Source organism: Echinops telfairi, unplaced genomic scaffold (assembly GCF_000313985.2).
Source record: "Echinops telfairi isolate 266 unplaced genomic scaffold, ASM31398v2 ScPeMD7_7406;HRSCAF=8444, whole genome shotgun sequence".
In the NCBI taxonomy this organism is placed as follows: Eukaryota; Metazoa; Chordata; class Mammalia; order Afrosoricida; family Tenrecidae; genus Echinops; species Echinops telfairi.
The window spans coordinates 1,276,284-1,292,075 of record NW_022111306.1 but is presented as its reverse complement, the minus strand read 5'-3'; the positions used below and the strand labels follow the sequence as shown (position 1 = coordinate 1,292,075).

General features: G+C 37.1%; 1 protein-coding gene across 1 annotated transcript in view; it reads right to left on the bottom strand.

The window, feature by feature from the left end:
* KIF21A (kinesin family member 21A) overlaps positions 1-15,792 on the bottom strand; it is a 90,311-nt gene that overhangs the window by 14,828 nt on the left and 59,691 nt on the right. Inside the window, exons 27-32 of the mRNA XM_004700206.2 lie at positions 14,152-14,366; positions 10,422-10,529; positions 9,117-9,245; positions 4,467-4,505; positions 3,755-3,766; positions 401-537 (exon numbers count right to left, since the gene is read on the bottom strand). Of these exons, the coding sequence (XP_004700263.1) occupies positions 401-537; positions 3,755-3,766; positions 4,467-4,505; positions 9,117-9,245; positions 10,422-10,529; positions 14,152-14,366 (640 nt within the window). The remainder of the gene's footprint in view (positions 1-400; positions 538-3,754; positions 3,767-4,466; positions 4,506-9,116; positions 9,246-10,421; positions 10,530-14,151; positions 14,367-15,792) is intronic.

Sequence of the window (15,792 nt, the reverse complement as noted above, 5' to 3'; positions counted from 1 at the left end):
GTGAGCTCTATTTGTATAGTGCCTGCCAGTCTCTGGTACTTAGTACTACTCAAGAAATGGTCATTTGTCCTCCCCATCTTATTCTTTTTACCATTGTGTACATTACACTGTGCAAGGTCATTTTATAAACTTTTATATAATCTGCAACACTAGATTCAGAGCCTTGTATATAATAGCTGCTCAAACACGGAAGGGCAGTGTCTCGCACAATCTATTGGTGTAACATGAACAGTTACTTTCTTCCCAACTGTGCAATGATCTATAGACCATTGGAGGTTGAACCCGATCATCTCTCAGATTCTGACCCGGTCTTAAAAAGTTTTATCTTTCTTCCAAAGCCTATTAAAATTTAATCATAAAAACACACTCTCTAATGTTCACATTCTACAACTGCTACCACCTTTTGATCCGGTGAAGAGAAGGTCATCGGTAGAATCCACACAGAGCACGGCCTTCGTGTGTCCTTCAGCTATGTGACTGCACTGAAGTGGAGAAGCTCTGATCCCTTTGGAAGCAGGAAATGGGTTGATTATGCCTCTGTGGTGGAAAAAGGGGGGGCGGGAAGGGGGAGGTCACTTCAGTCACAATTAATAGCTACAGCATGAGACAAATTATAGATGTCTCCCCAACTTAAGAACCTTACTAAATAACAACATCCAGAGTGCTCCATTGTCACTTCATTTGAAAGCAAAAGAGCAGAGGCGTGGTATGAAATTGTAATAGCGATGAAAGGGTGCATCAACTAATGAGGCACCTGCGAGGAGCTGCATTCTGAAACAAGCAAAGCATATGACACATTCTGTTCTTCTTGCTGATAATTTTACGTCTCTAAAGCTGAGGGAAGCAATGAGCATATACTGGGCTCTGATAAGGAAGAAGTAGACATGATGGACAATTAGAAGCTGCGGACCCATGCCATAAACTGGCATGCCAGATAAAGTATAACACATGCCACCCAAACACTAAGAAAGCAATTTTAGCCCAAGATTGAAGAAACAGAAATGACTGTATAGACAGAGAAGCTAAAACAAGCAAAGCCTCAAAAATGACTATCTCAAAAAAGATTAAAAAAGGAAAGGTTAAAACAACAGCAGCAAAAACAAACAAACAAAAACAGAGCTTTTAGGCAGCTTTCTTCCAAGTTTAGCATTCTTTAGTCTTAAGAGTTTCTCCCTTATGCCATTGGTCCGCTTACTATGCTATAACAACTCACTGCCATCGAATTGATATCATCTTATAGGACAGGGTGGAACTGCCCCTGTGGGTTTCTGAGATTGTAACTGTTTCCAGGAGTAGAAAGCCTTGTCTGGAGTGACTGGTGGTTTCAAACTGCTGACCTGTTGGCTAGCAGCCTTACTCCTAACAACCATCCCACCAGGGCTCTACACATTGTCCCTATGCTAAAAGAGCTTAAGAAGGTACAAACGAAGATAATTCAATTAAATGGAAATGATTTTCCAATCTTCAGTTTCCTCATCTGTGAAATGAGGATTCAACATTGAGATTGTTGCTATCAGGAAGGCTAAAGACGAGCATTAATAAAGGCATGGAATATATACCATACATATGGATTTTTGTTCAGAGCAGTGAAATAAATTATGCTTACCACAAATATTTCCATTTTCTAAGACAAATGGCATAATATTGGGAAACTACAGAAATAAAGCAAATCCTGTTGGTTTCTATTTTCTTAGTGAGTAAAAGGTTCGAGATGCAAAGAGCCAAAAGAATTAAGAAGAAATGTGAGCCCGAGATAAGCTAGAGCTACTGCCACTGCTTTATGCCTTGAGTCTTAGTATTTCTGTCAAGAAACAATTCTAGCATCTTGAAAGAATATGCCATTGTGGAGGCACACTCACTGTCAGTACTCTAAGAGATCATAAAGATCAATACAAGGGGCAGAGCATGGGTCCAAGTTTCCAAAAAGGCTAATAAATAAATGATGTGTTTCAGAAATTATAACTGAATAAAATTTCTTGTTGAATCCCATAGGAAAAAATATTAAAACGCCATTATAGAATCATTTTGAAGTGCTCATCAATAAAAGGTAACATGAGCTCAGTAACCCACTGAGGGAAGTTATTTTTAAAGTCAGCGGGTAGCACGTTGGGGGAAGAATATATGCTGCCCCCAACAGGCCCATCAAATAAGCATGTCACACACTACCCTTGTGGGAAAGGACAGACAGATCTAAAGGATCAATGTCACTGTCAGTTTGGAAGGAAGTCTTCAATGCCTAGCTAATCTAACCCTGGCCCTAAAGAAAACGAATCTATTCCTGTTTATTGAACTGATAGATCACAGAGCTAGAGACTGTATTCCATGGCCTAGAAAAATGATTGAAACAAAATATCATTCATTTTAAATTACCTACTTAGCACTAAAATAGCCCTGGGCTAAAATGAAAACATAAAATTTATGTCAAAGTTGGAACAGAAAAGAGGGATTTAACTACACTCTAGGTTTAAAAAGCTTTTCTTATTAACAATCACCAATACTATCCATAGGTTATTTAATAGAAGTAAATATTTCAGAAGAAATTAAATGTAGCTAACGGTATCCTGGCTAGAGCACATTTGGAACAGGGTTCAGTTTGGATGCCATGTTTTAAGAGGGACACAGAAAAATTAGAATCTCCCCAAAATAGACTAGCAGCAGGATGAGGGGTCTGGAAACTGTATCATGAAACCAGACCTATTGAGCTGACAAAAGAACATGCATTAGAGAGAGGGTACAGCTGTGATCTGAATATTTGAAAGGTCGTCATTAAAAAAAAAAAAAAAGGATACTAGATTCACTATGGTGTAGCTCAAGAGCACAGATCAAAAATAATGGACAGAAATGTAATGCACATACATTGTGGCCCAGGGTCAGTCAGAAGCTTCCAGTTAAGGACTTTCCTCCAAAGCCAACTCAGAGAGAAAGCCTTTCACTAATCAGCACCATGGATTTGGATTTGCAGCCTCTTAAACTATGAGAGCGCAAATTTCTGTCTGCAAACACTTTTTTGTGGTATTTCTGTTATAGTAGCACTAGATAACTAAGATGTTACTGTCACTTCTCAGCCAGAACGGAAATGGCTATTTCAACAAGAAAAATTTGTGTTTATATTATTAGCGCTATTTTGGAAGTGCATTTAATGACACAAACCATCATAAGAAAAAAATTCACATCTCCAAGGAATTTCTTCCTTCAGTTCCATCTTTAAGGGATCTATGAAATATGTCCCTGATGTTGTAACCCTCAGGATAATTATGTTAGTATGTCAAAAGTTGTAATGACCAAAGTGTTCAGTAGCATCTGCTTCTAGTGACTATGGCACAGTATTTTGTGGACAGCAGGATGCTCCTTTTAAATTCTTACACAGTTTACTGTTATTCATTATGCACTTCTTTAAAATCAAACCTCAAGTTTAACTACAGCATTTTGTTAAGGTGGATACTGGAAAATGCGCTAAAATTTCCTAAATATAGTAAGAACAGTAAGGCTAATGTTTTATATTGTTGCCTTTCATCAAAGATAATGGAAATAATATAGAAATTAGAAACACTATGGTGTTACTTTTTCTATTAGAAAAAAACTACAAACATCCTGAAATAGGAAAATCAACTTTAAAGTCGTTTCTTTAAATATGGCACATGTACACACCAGATCTGCTCTGACGGGAAATAAAAGCAGCACTTATTTCCATTTGATGGAAACTATCAGTCCATCAATGTAAAGAAGCTAATTTCCTTTCCCACTCCTTGCCTACCTTCTGGAGGATCTGTTGATGATCAGCAAAATGGCCATAAAACAGGGAAAATAAGGGCAAAGAGGAGGTAACAAAATGATAAATGAGGAAAGGGCATGATGGGGGGAGAGGGCGAGAGAGATGCAAAAATGGGGCAAAAAATCCATAATATAGAAAAGGTAACATTGTTATTTTTTAAAGTTACTCCAGAATTAACATTATTTTTTAATTTTAAACCTTTGCTTTATATTCCCCTTTGTCCTGTTAAAAAAGACCACAATAGCCTCTGTCCCCTCTAGGCATTCAAGTCACCCCCCCACACCCCTCCCCACACCCGCAAAAAACGATAAATGTTTATTTAAAACTGCCCAGTCAGCCACCAAAAATACTTCATTTTTCTCCCATACTTGAGATAATAAAAATATTTGCTCACTGAGGAGCAAACATTGACATCAATGTCCATAGAACTTAACTTTGCTTCAAGACAACATTTAGATTACAAACAGAACATAGTATCAATTTTAAAGTAAGCATACAAAAAGTTTGCCACTGTTTTGTCTAAAAAGCATGACTACAAAATATATGTAAATTAATATATTTGAAAGTATTAGTGCATTCAAATGTTTTGCAACAAGTAAGGCATGCAACAAAAATGAGACTTGCTGTTAAGAATTTCTAGAAAGTCTTTCAGAGTATCAATGAAAGGCCCGAACGTAGGAAAGATAGAAAGTACCTGTGTACCTCCGACAGAGAGGAGTCACTTTCATCAGACCTACAGTGAAAGAGTTAGAATTATGAGAGTAAAGAATACAGATGTCCACAGGGAGAGACATGAGTTTGAACTGAAAATTAACAGTATGGATAACACAGAGACACAGCAAACATTTCCTTTAAAGAGCCCTGCTTTTCTATTTGCACTGGATACCAGCAATTTTAAAATGCAGCTAAGACAGGTAAAATGTTTTATTCTTATGTTTCAACTACGAAAAGGGTGTGGGCAATTTTTTGCCATTTGTATTGATCTACATACAGAACCTCTCCTCACTTCTTACAAGTATGTCCTGGAAGGCAAGCAATACCAAGTATATGGAATACATCACTTCAGTGTTCTTTCTATCCATACAAACACTTTAGAAAACATTTCATATTTTTGAAACTATTAGCTCATTCCATTCATATTTATACTTATTAAGGAGGCCTGGTGGCACCATGGATTTAGGTGTTGGATTGTTGAATCAACATCAGTGGTTAAAATGCACCAGTTTCCCCATAGGATAGAAATGAGGCTGCCCTGGTAAAGATTTGCAACTTCTGAAAGTCACTTTACGTTGAAATTGACTCAATGGCAGTGTGTGTTTGATTTGTTTGTGGGGATTCTTGTATTTTATTATTTAGTACATTGTTTAACCTCTAATGTGACATTCGACTCTAATGGGATTTTTACATTTATATTTAGTACTTTAAGTTTAGACTATGTTTACATGGGGAGAAAATTACTTAAGTTTAATAACTTTTTATTTGAATTTATATCAAAAACATTGAGTCCCTTTGACTAAGGAAATCTCAGCAATAGCCAGAGAATTTTAAAGGGAATTAAATCCTAGTTGATTCACTGCTTTCAGATGTAATCTGAGGTTTCCAAGATTACCTGTGAGTCTGGTTACTAGGAAAAATTATTTAATTTATAGCAACCTTGGGTGGAATGAGGAGACAATGAGAGTGGACGCGAGTTGTGACCAGCAACAATGTGTGGGGCAAACTTGCTGGTGAACTATGTTGGTCCCCGAAAAGGAGCTCCACAAGGAGTGACAGGGCTAAGACTGGAGGAGGTGCCACTCGGAGCAACAGCCTCTAAAGATGTAACAGAGACTAACTACTGGTCCCTCATGAAAACATTTAGTAAAATATGGGCCTATGACTAAATAGTCCATGCCATCAAAAGAATGACAGAAAATATGTGTGATTGTGAATACCAGGTAGATAGAATTGAGTGATTCTTCATGTAACAAATATTCTCTTTTCTGAATTCATTACAAGATATGATGCAATTTAACAATATAAAGGAGCTTTATTTCCACATAAAAGTACTTGCTTATATAATCAATTTAAAGGACATGTCATATACTGATCGAGATTTCTTTTTTAATGGTTGTAGTTACATAATCATTTGTCAATTTGAGATTAAGAGTGAAGTCTGTCAATAGGATCATAGCCAATGAGGCCTCCGTGTGGGCATGGCCTTCTCCTGTGAATTCTGGGAACTCCTGTAATTTCCTCCTTGGACACAGGAGAGACTCTCTCTCTGATCACTCCCTGGGAGACATTGCAGCTACACTACTGCCCTTAGCTGGAGGAGCCAGATGGATCTACCCTGCTGCAACCAGACCACTGAAGCCAGAGAAGCCATATAGAGACCCCGCCAGCTCTGAGATGCTTACAACACCACAGGATCTGGAAGACTTTCTACCCACTGGCCTGTGATTGTCCTGCATTCAGTGTCATTGTATGCGCTTTGTGAGTCTGAAGAGGACTTTATACATTGGTATCTGACATATGTGCTAATATCAGACTTAAGGACTTGGACTGGACTGGGTTGGGATGCTTTCTTAATGTACAATTACCCTTTACATAAAACTCTCTCTTATACACATGAGTCTCCCTGGATTTGTTTCTCTAGTCTACCTGGACTAACACATTATGGTACCTTGGAAGTGGGGTACCGGAGAAACAAATCATAAAGATGGAGAGTGAGTGTTTGCTTGACTGCTCCCTCCTGGTAGTGTTTCTTCTTTGGCTAGCCAGAAGTTAGATATGTCCATGTCTACTAAGTTGTTTTCTGGAAAGAATATGGGAAGTTAATGTTTTGATTATTTTGTTTGGTTGTAGTCTTTGGGTATTCCTATTTGAAATGGTGAAAACGAATGTGATTAATGTATATTTTGAGCTCAGGGGTAGAAATCTCCACTTGAATTTCTCAGAAACTATGCTGCTTAGATAAAATGGCTGACAAAAAGGTCAAAATGGCTGACAGAAAGCATGGATCTGCCTGGAAGCTCTGAGGCCTAATCTCAAATTTTTGTATCAATAGAATAGTTTAGATAAGGATTTACATAAACTAAATAAGGATTGAACATGACTGTTTCAAGAATTGACTTTAATATATGATTCTAATTTGTTATACTGATTTCTTCTGCTTGTTATTGTGGATATAAGGATTTATAGAAATGATTTGGGGAAGTATGAAAATAGAGAGCTTGTAAACCCACTGGCCTTGAGCCATTAATTTGATCTTTAGATGGTTTAGGACACGCCTTCAAAGAAGACTCTGAAAGGATAAGCTCCACCCAGTGCTTTGGAGTACTCAGGACATTTGCATTCCAAGAGACCTGCCTAAGGGCATGATTGACAGATTGAAGAAAAAGGAACTCTTTGGATTTGAAGTTTGAACTCTAGTGTTTTTGTCAGAAGCTGGAAAAAATCTGGAACCATGAAGAAAAACTCTCTAGGACTGAATGTTTGGCAGGCTGAAATGCTTGCTAGGGGACCACCTGGATCCAGTTGTGGAGTGGAAGTGGGAGAAATGCAGCAATAGAGAGATGGGTTGAGTCTGGCCACTGATACCCACCGTGGACTTGGTTTACAGATACTAGAGGAGAAGATGAGAGTGGGTTGACTAGAGGAGAAGATGAGAGTGGGTTCATGACCTAGAGCACAAGAGGGCTTGGCTTGCTGAGAATTTGTGATGGGACTATTTTCTAAAGGTGAGGCAAACCATGGACACCCTGGTGAGGCTAAGTGAAGCAGCCCACATTGAGTTGACCAGAACTGACCAGATGAAGCTATTTGAGCCTGGGAACTGGTGCATATTGCTATAGACTTTATGGATGGCTTGTCCTCATTTGACTTTGCTTATGGAGGCAGACTTCACAAGTTTCTGACTGGAAGAAGATTCTTCACATCAAAGAAAGATTGTCTCCTGAGAGCACTGGGCTGATGTTAGTGGGCAGTATAGAAATTGGATACCCAAAATTGGGAGGATAAAGGTATGAAGTGGTTGGCTTACAAACTTTCATAGGTGGGGGAATATGTATTCATAGGATTATAAGATTAACGTGTGGGTGTTACTTAACTGCAACCGTTAAGCATAGGATATTTTTATTTTGTTCACTTACAAAATGTTATGTTTAAATGAAGGGGGCATATGTTGAATTTTACACATTTTAGGTTTATCCTGTTAGGTACAGATATGATTTTATTTTTGTTTGTTTGAAAGTTATATATGGCTAGAGTTATATGAAAGTGTCAAATTGACAAGGGGTGGTTTATGGTAGTTATATAATCATTTGTCAATTTGAGGATTAAAAGTGAAGGGGTGGAGCCTGGTCTGTCAATCAGGTCTGTCAATTGGCATGCTTTCTTAATGTAAAATTATCCTTTATATAAAACTCTCTCTTATACACATGAGTCTCCCTGGATTTGCTTCTCTAGTCTACCCGCACTAACGCAATGGTAGCATGTTTCTCTAAGTTTAAAGTGGTGGTAGAAAAACCTTCCATTCTAGACAGAGTCTTAAATTGCATCCTGTAAATTTCAGAGACTACTGACACAGAGAGGGAAAGAAGAGTATAGAAAACAAACAATTGGGGCAGGAAGTGGGATATCAAGTGCATAGCCCCACAATGTTACAATTCAAAATCGAAGCAGACAATCCAGAGTTTTAATAAAGCCTTCTGGCAGGAATTTAATTCTCCCATGAGAGATTCCGGTTCAAGGTGGGAATATTTTTTTCACTTCCTATTTAATGAATATTGAATTTTCTACCCCCTCCAAGCTTTCTTCTGCCATGTTCCACCACCTTTCCCACCCCCAAAGGTCCTCTGTCATTCCAAGATCACAATTACTAAGGTTTGATGGTAGCCACATCTTAAATAGTTTAATGATTAATTACATGCTACACATGTAATAAAAGTCTTTGTAAAGGGTTTTAGCTACAAAGGTAAACTAATTTGCCTCTTTTCTATTGAGCTTATCTGGATTAGAGGTTTTTGTGGGCTCACAGAAGCTGGAGAATTCCAAGACATTTAACGGTGCGCTGTCTCAGAGAGATGCAGATTCCAATTTACTTGCAAAAGAAAAGGCAAGACAAGTAATGCGAGCACAGGAATGCAAATCTACAACAGGGAATAATGTTCAGCAGGAAAATTTTTTTTCCAATTTGGGCTACATAGCTGGTTTCCCCTTGGGAAAATGCACATAGCAGAGTAAGGGTTCACACATGGGACTCTAGTTCCCACTCAGAGATGGTGAAGGATCTCCTACAGACTGTGCGGGAAGGCTCCGTTTATGATATAGGTAGTTGGGGCTGTTTTCCATAGAGACTTACTTATCCTGCTGAACTGATGTGTTTCCCTGAGAAACTGTAAGGCGGTTAAAAACATTCAATTCATTACGGGGCCGGCTTGATGGGGAAGAAGGAGGTGAAAGACTAGCCTCTGAGGTTCCGGAATCTGAGCTACAAAAAAAAGAACATTAAATAGGTGGCTTTAATTGGTTATGATTAGTTAGGAAAGTTATAAGAAACATGCTTTTAAAAAAAGAAAAACAAGTCATGAAATTTTTTTCACTAGGAAGCTCCATCCTTCCTTTCCTTCTTTATTGTAAGATAAAATAAATACCCTCCGTGCAAGGCAATTAAAAAAAAAATTCTTCCACTGGATTTTGTTACATTTGCCACAAGATGGCACTAAAGAGAAAAAATCTGCTGCTAATGTCAGATGCCAGGACCAACAGAGCAAGTAAAACTTCTAAAATTTCAGAGCCCAAACCAAGCTGCTCATTATGCAAATGAGGAAACAGACAGAGAATTTAAGAGTGATTTGCTTATTTAATCGAATCATTTATTTATTTTTAAGCCCTTCTTGGGCTTCATTTCCCACCCTCACAATTATTTCTGAGATGTCTGATTCGTTGCAAACAAATTTTAAAAATCACATCTTTAACAACAGGCAGCAAGGATACTGAGAAGGGTAATTTCCTGAGTTTCAAGTCAGCTCAACCACTGGTCCAAGCATAGTGTGTCCCCTTGGACGGGGGAGCTCTAAAGTCATCCACAGTGGTCAAGAAAACGCTTATTTTTGTATTTAAGGTTAGAGAAATTAGGAATTGACTTGGTGGCAATGTGTTTGGTTTTTTGCCTACTTAAATGCTGATCAGCAGTTATACCCTCTCTCAAAACCGTAAGAGATGTCCATGCCACTTGCCACCCAGAAGGTCACCTGTGGGTGGAGTGGGCATCCTGGAAGGTAGAAGGTTAACAGCATCTAACCCATCAACTTTCTGTATGCAGTGGGGCTGCCATTTACAAGTGTCCACTTAAGTGGATTAATGGGTCAGAGCATCTAGTGTTAAGTAAACTAATCCTCATAAAACATGCAATGACTTTTAAAACAAGTGAAACTTTGAAATATGTAAGTTTGCACCATTGGTTACAAGTGCTTACATATTTGTAAAAGTGGCGTTAAATGATCACTTAGCCACATTCACTGCTGACTTGATAGTGTTCTTTAGTCAAATTAACCATATCCACAGACTGCCTGAATCTGAAAACAATAGTTTCACTATTATACTTTGGTACCTAAGTACAGCACTTATTATTCAGTCACGATGGTAAAATACAGTATTAACTTACTGTTTTTGTTCCTTGGTCTTTGATTTTTCTGCTTTCTCATATGCCTTTCTCCTTGATACAGGGGAAGACTCTGGTATTCTTTTTTCTGACAGAGATGGCTGTCTGGAACTAAAATAGAAAGGGATTCTTTAGTTATCCAATTTTAGTCTATGCACATAATTTTTTTCCCTAAGTGTGTAACCTAAAATTTTAAATATATTACAAACTGTAACTTGAGAAAGATCATTATATGGGAATTATTATTATATGAATTATTTTTAGTTGCTAGAAATTCAACAGTTATACATTTAAGTTATTTGTATAACCATATTAAATATGTGAAAAACTATTATATTTGAATGTAAACATCAATTCCAAACTAGCTATAATGAATTAAACAGAATGAATCAGCTAAAATGAATTTAATTCAGAATTAAACAGAAATGTTTGCTTAAAATATTTTGAGTTTTAAAATAGTAAAAATATGGTTTCCCAAGAAATAATATATAAGAATATCAGAATATAAAAAATAATAATGTTTAATGAAATAATATTTAGATAATCACAAAATAAAGTTATAAGCAATCACAACAATGATTACACATAAAATTATTATATTCATGTAGTACATTAATTCATAACAAGTAGTTATATAATTTTGTATAATTGTCTAATCATAAAGTTTAAGTATTGACTACTTTCTATGTAATTAAAAGTTCTAGACTATGATTCTTGTGTATGGTGTAATTGATTTTAATTGAAAAAAAGTATCTTTGCTATCACTGGCTAGTAATATTAACAAGAAAAATAAAATTAAAATTAAAATTAAAAAAACAGATCCCTGAATGGGCTTACTTGGTTCCCACTTAATGGTGGAAACGAAATATGGTTAAATTTTGTGTCCCTGGTTTTTGTTTACGCAGAAGAAATCACGTTTTAGCATTTCTGAATAATTTAAATCATAGCGGCAATTTGAATAAATTGTTCTGCTTGGTGCCAAAACAGCAAGGTACTGAGACTTGTGACCGTCACTGCACCAAATGGGGCCAATTGTTACATTTAAAAATGAAACATGAAAAATAATCTAAAAGATTTGTTTTATAGACTATCCTACCAGAATTTTTTGAAAAACTAAAAAGAGGCAAAAAGAGGGTATTTACCTGAATCTGGATTCCAGGCCATAGATTTGTCTTGGGGCTCCAAAAGTCTCTATTCACCTAACAGACTTGAATGCTGAACACATGCAGGTTCCTAAAGTTGGCCTGCATCTCCCGGTCACTGACAGTCCCCAAGCATTTGTTTTATGCTCCCTGACAAAAGCACTGACGCCTTAGCTATGCTGGTTAGCAATCTCCAACAGCCAATTCATCGTTAATTACAGAGGCCACTTCAAGCACATGCAGGAAAGTTCTGACTTCATTAAAATTAAATTTGAGGTTAAAGGTAGCAGAAAAAACTACTTCTTCAAAGTCAAAAAAATACCTTTATAAAATTGAGTTATTTAAAATTTAAAAGCTAACAGACATCCAGGTTGGCAAAGTGTGGTTACTTCTTTATTATTTGCAGAATCATATAGTGTATGCCTCTTTGGGGGCAATATTCCTTAATGTAGATATATAGTCATTTCATAAATAATTGGCTAGAGTGTATATGAGGGTCAGTTTGAAGAAGCAACATTTAAAATTTTTACCAGTGAATGATGATATAAATTTAATATAACTACAAACATATATCAAATGTTGATATCAAGTTGTATCTTGGCTGAAAGTCGAGAATGCCAGAAAAGTGTTTATTTGTGTTATTATGAAAAGGTATTCAACTGTGGAGCTCATAACAAGTTATGAAAAACATTGCAAAAACAAGGAATAGCAGAGCATGTCGGTGCGCTCACATGGAACCAGGAAGCATTGCTCCAACAGATCAAGAGGATATTGTGTGGTTTATTAAAAGGAAAGGTGTACATCAGGGTTGTAGCCTTTCACCATATTTCACCATATTTATTTGCTGAGCAAATCACTCAAAATACTGGACCATATGAAGAAGAATGCTTCATAGGGATTAAAGGAAGACTCATTAACACCCTAATTTATGTAGATGACACAACCTTGCCTGCTACAATTAAAGAGTTCTTGAAGCACTTAGTGATGTAAATCAGAGACCACAGCCTCTGGTAGGGATTGCACCTTAATCCTTACCACAGGACCAATGAGCAATATTATGATAACCAGAAAATATTGACATTGTCAAGGATTTAATTTTACTTGGATCCATATTGACTTGGGAGTGAAAAGTCAGGAAATCAGACAGCATGCTGCTGTACACGACCTCTTTAAAGTGTCAAAAAGCAAAGATCTCACCTTGAGGATGAAGGTGTGTCTGACCCAGTCAATAGGATTTTCAATCACCTGCTATTCATGTGAAAGTTGAACGAGTAAAAGAAGCCTGAAGAAGAACTGATGCCTTTGGATGGTGATGTTGGTAAAGAATGTAATATAGACCATGGATTTCCAGAAAACCAGCAACCAAACTCACTGCCATAAAGTTGATTCTGACTCATGGAGACCCTACAGGGCAGGGTAGAACTGCCTCTATGGGTTTCCAAGTCTGTAACTTTCTACAGGAATAGAAAGCCTCTCCTTTCTCTGGTGGTACAACTGGTGCTTTCAAACTGCTGGCCTTGTGATTGGCAGCCCCAGAAGAACGTACAAATCTCTCTTAACAGAAGGACATCCAAAATGTTCCTTGGAAGTAAGGATGGGCAAGACTTTCTTTCACATACTTTGGACATCAAATCAGGAGGAACCAGTCCCTAAAGAAGGACATCTCTACTTGTTAATGTGGAGAGGTTCATCAAAAAAGAAGCCCTTCAATGAGATTGACTGACACAGTGTCTCCAACAATAGGCTCAAACTTGACACTGTGAAACTGATGCATGACTGGGCAGTGTTTTGTTCTACTGTACATACCATCACTATGCGTCGGAGCTAACTCCATGGCACCTAGCAATATATACAACAGTAAGCAGCGCACACATACCCTCTACAGACCACCTACTGGCTTCTGTAGGAAAATCTTTCTTTGTTTTCAAAATAATAGTGAAAAAAAAAACTATGCTCTATTTTGAATGGAATGTGTGTGTTCACATTATCACAGGTGGGAAAAAGAATATTCCTTCCTTCAAATCTGTAATAATACCAACAAAATTATGTGTGTATGTCCTCATCTTAAAATACAATGTGCTTCAAGGTAAAGAATTAAAGACGCTCAGAATATCTTATGTTTATAATACATACCACTCTTTTACTTTAAAAGAGTCAGCAAAATCTTACTACTCCAGCCAAGCTACTCAGAACTAAAACATGTAATTTAGAGAATATTGAAGAGTCTTTCAGGATTGGTTCATATAAATATTTTTTAAGGTTTAATATTAGAGTGATCTAGTTTCTAAATGTTTCTAAATAAATTTTCCATGGGTAATGCATAACCCAGCATTTATAAAAATTATAACCCTTAAGAATGATTCTAGAACTCAGACAAGACAACATAATTGAAAAATGAACATCTCATCTCAAATGATTTTGAATATTCCTAAAAATTAGGAACAACACCTAAGAGAAATTAGATTGGAAAAAAAAAATCTTATTTGCATAGTTTCTTTTAAAAAGGAAAGAAGACATAAGAAAATAGCAACATGCATTTTTTTTTAAAAAAGCAAAAAGAAAGGAAGTTAGTGTAGCAGGGCCAGACTTACATGCTGCCTATCTTAGAAGGTAAGCCAGATGGGGGCAGGAGCTCTTTTTCCCTAGCAGAAGTACCACTTGTCTCTGTATTCGCTGCAGTCTCTCGCCCTTCTGCAACAGGTGTAAGAGGGACAGGCAAGGAGGCATCTCCTGTACTAGTGTCTGAAGCTAGTTCACTGCTATCTGCATACAGCAATTCCATTTGAGTGGTGGTTCTTCTCCGGGCCTAATCAGAAAAGGAAAGGAAAAGCAATCAGAGGCAAACTTTCACGAAGAAGGTCATTATGGAATGGAGACTTAACAATAGTTTGAAAGAAGGAAAAACATTGAGCAACTCTTTTCCAAGCAAGTGTGTCAAACATAGCATGAAACATCGTGACAAGCTACATTAAAACCGTAAGAGGGCATAATAACAGCCAACATTTTTATCTTACTTATTTTGTGCCAGGAATGGTTCTGAAACCTTATTATATTAATATATTATATTAATGTTATTATATTAACATTTAGGTAGGTCCTATCATTATCTCAATTCACACAAGGGAGCTGAGGCACAGAGAAGCTAAGTAACTTCTTCAAAGTCACACAGCTAGTTAATGGCAAAGGCAAAAACAAAACAAAACCCCAAAACCATGCCCACGACTATCTAGTCCAGTCATAGTGACCCTGTCTTGGGTTTTTGAGGCTGGAAATCCTCACCAGAGCAGATACACTCATCTCTCTCTCCCATGGAGCAGCTGGCGGGTTTTGAACCACTGACCTTGGGATTAGCAGTCCAACATTTACCCAGAGCACCACCAGGCCTCCTTAGTAAATGGCAGTCAGACTCAAAGGTAGTAGGCAATCTGTCTCCAATGTTACTGTTCTTAATTGCTGGTCAACTTGCTCAATGTTTGATTTTAAAAAGAAAGAAATTATGCCAAATTGAAAAAGCCAATAAAATTTTATGTTGTTTTCCATGTTGAAATTCTTTCTGCATAGTCTATTTCAGAAAAATGGTACAGAAAGTATAGGGTCATCTATCTATCCCTTCCGGCACAGCTCCAACCTAAACTTTCTTGTATTTATAAGAGCATAGTATACCTTTGTTTATCTTTTTACTTTTAATCTACCTGTGTCTTTATATTTAAAATGAGTTTTTCCCCCTAGGAAATATGTATATTTACTTAAAAAAATATTTTGTTTAAAATTTTGCTCTTCAATTTTGTAACCTTGCTTCCTAATGAATTTCTGTATTTAATCAGCGTGCTGGGTATTTCAACACCAGGCAGCATGGAATTTTGGCAGTAAGTTCAGGGAAGGGAAGAGAAGGTTATTTTCCTAGGATCCCAAACATACTAAAACCCCTGGTGGTGCAGTGGGTTATGCACTGGGCCACTAACCACAAGGTCAGCAATTTAAAACCATCAACTGCTTTGTGGGAGAAAAAGGAGGATTTTTGATGTTGCAAAGATTTAAAGCCTCAGAAACTGAGGGGGCTGTCGTACTCTGCCCTATACCCAGGGTCTCTGAATAGGAATCAACTCACTGGCAGTGATTTAGTTTTTAAAATGAACTACCCTGTTTCCCCGAAAATAAGACAGTGTCTTATATTAATTTTTGCTCCCAAAGATGTGCTAGGTCTTATTTTCAGGGGATGTCTTATTTTTCCA